General features: G+C 36.7%; 2 protein-coding genes across 14 annotated transcripts in view; one reads left to right on the forward strand and one right to left on the reverse strand.

Annotated features, from left to right (window-relative positions):
- Positions 1-1,301, reverse strand: LOC109546284 (putative nuclease HARBI1; the record flags this gene model as incomplete). Its single annotated transcript, XM_048665147.1, is given in 4 exon segments — positions 1-84; positions 163-360; positions 408-694; positions 768-1,301. Coding segments are annotated over 4 exon segments (673 nt in total), but the record flags the coding sequence as incomplete, so codon positions are not given.
- The window catches only part of LOC109543343 (cysteine and histidine-rich domain-containing protein morgana), a 12,822-nt gene that overhangs the window by 5,200 nt on the left and 6,315 nt on the right, over positions 1-1,307 (forward strand). The window lies entirely within an intron of this gene.

Raw genomic sequence — 1,307 nt, forward strand, 5'->3', positions numbered from 1 at the left:
ACTGATTGTATAACTGCTCTGCCTCAGTCCGCGGATTTGGAAGTGGGGTCAATAAATAATTACGGCATGGGTAACCACTATCACCTAAAAACAAATTTAATGAATCACATGGTAATAACGAGGGTATGCTTTTCATGTCGAATTATTTACATTAAAACTGACCTAGTAAAATGGAATTTGGGAATCGATTATCCTCAAAATATGTGGGCATATTGCTCATATTAAATATTGTTGCATCATGGCTTGATCCAGGCCAACGTGCAACAACATTTATAAATTTCATATTTGCATCGCAAATACCTTGCACATTTATTGAAAAATAACTCTTTCGGTTACGAAATACCTCTGCATCAGTGCCTCCTAAAATTAAATTCTGTTCAAATTCAAAATACATTTGTAAATAATACCTGGAGAAACTATTTTCACATGTGTACAATCAATTGCTCCAATCACATGTGGAAATCGTGCAATATCGTAAAAATTACGCATTGCTTTCGACCTTTCGTCTTCAGTAACTGGCAATTTAACAAACCTGCTGTACAAGCTGGCAATAGCTCTTGAAACCTTAGGAATAATTCTAACAGCAGTTGTCGAATGCATCCCCATGTAATCTGCAATGCTGTCCAAATGGCTACCCGTAGCATAGTACCGCAAAGCAGTTAATAATTGCGAAATTGGAGATATACATTGATTTCTAGAGAAAAAACATTCATTGATATGAAACAGTATATTTGAAGAATTAAATAAATATACGCATTCATACTTACGTCTCAATCGGAAACTCCAGCAGTCCTTCAATTAACGGCAATAGAACCATTACAGTCTCCTTGGTTAGTCGAAATTTAAAAAAAAATGAGATCAACCAAATCATGAAAATGATTTGCACGATTATTAATCCGCCTTGGCACGCCAAATTCAATTATCTCCAATTCATGTATATCGTCGTCATCGTCCCATATCAAAGAATTCATAAAGAACGCCATGATTTACCTTATTAAATATCCGCCGAACAATAATGAACCAAAACGTGAATTCAACAATCTGTTTTTGGTTATGTATGTATTTGTAACCCGTCAACCAACCCGCGACGCTTGCGTATAGGTCCCACTTATGGCTAAGCCGAACCACGGGTACGGCTTAAGCTAAGTGCCACTTAAACTGGTTTAAGTGGCACTTAAACTGCGGTGCAGTCAACTTAAATTATTAAGTTCCACTTAACTCCTAAGCCGAAGCGGTGCAGTTGGCGCTAAGATCATCGATAAGTCATCGAAAATAAAAAAAAACAAATGCTCTGTCTTCCCAAGAAA

The sequence above is a fragment of the Dendroctonus ponderosae genome, unplaced genomic scaffold (genome assembly GCF_020466585.1).
Source record: "Dendroctonus ponderosae isolate FM_Combo_2020 unplaced genomic scaffold, Dpon_F_20191213v2 Dpon_F_20191213_1, whole genome shotgun sequence".
NCBI lineage: Eukaryota > Metazoa > Arthropoda > Insecta > Coleoptera > Curculionidae > Dendroctonus > Dendroctonus ponderosae.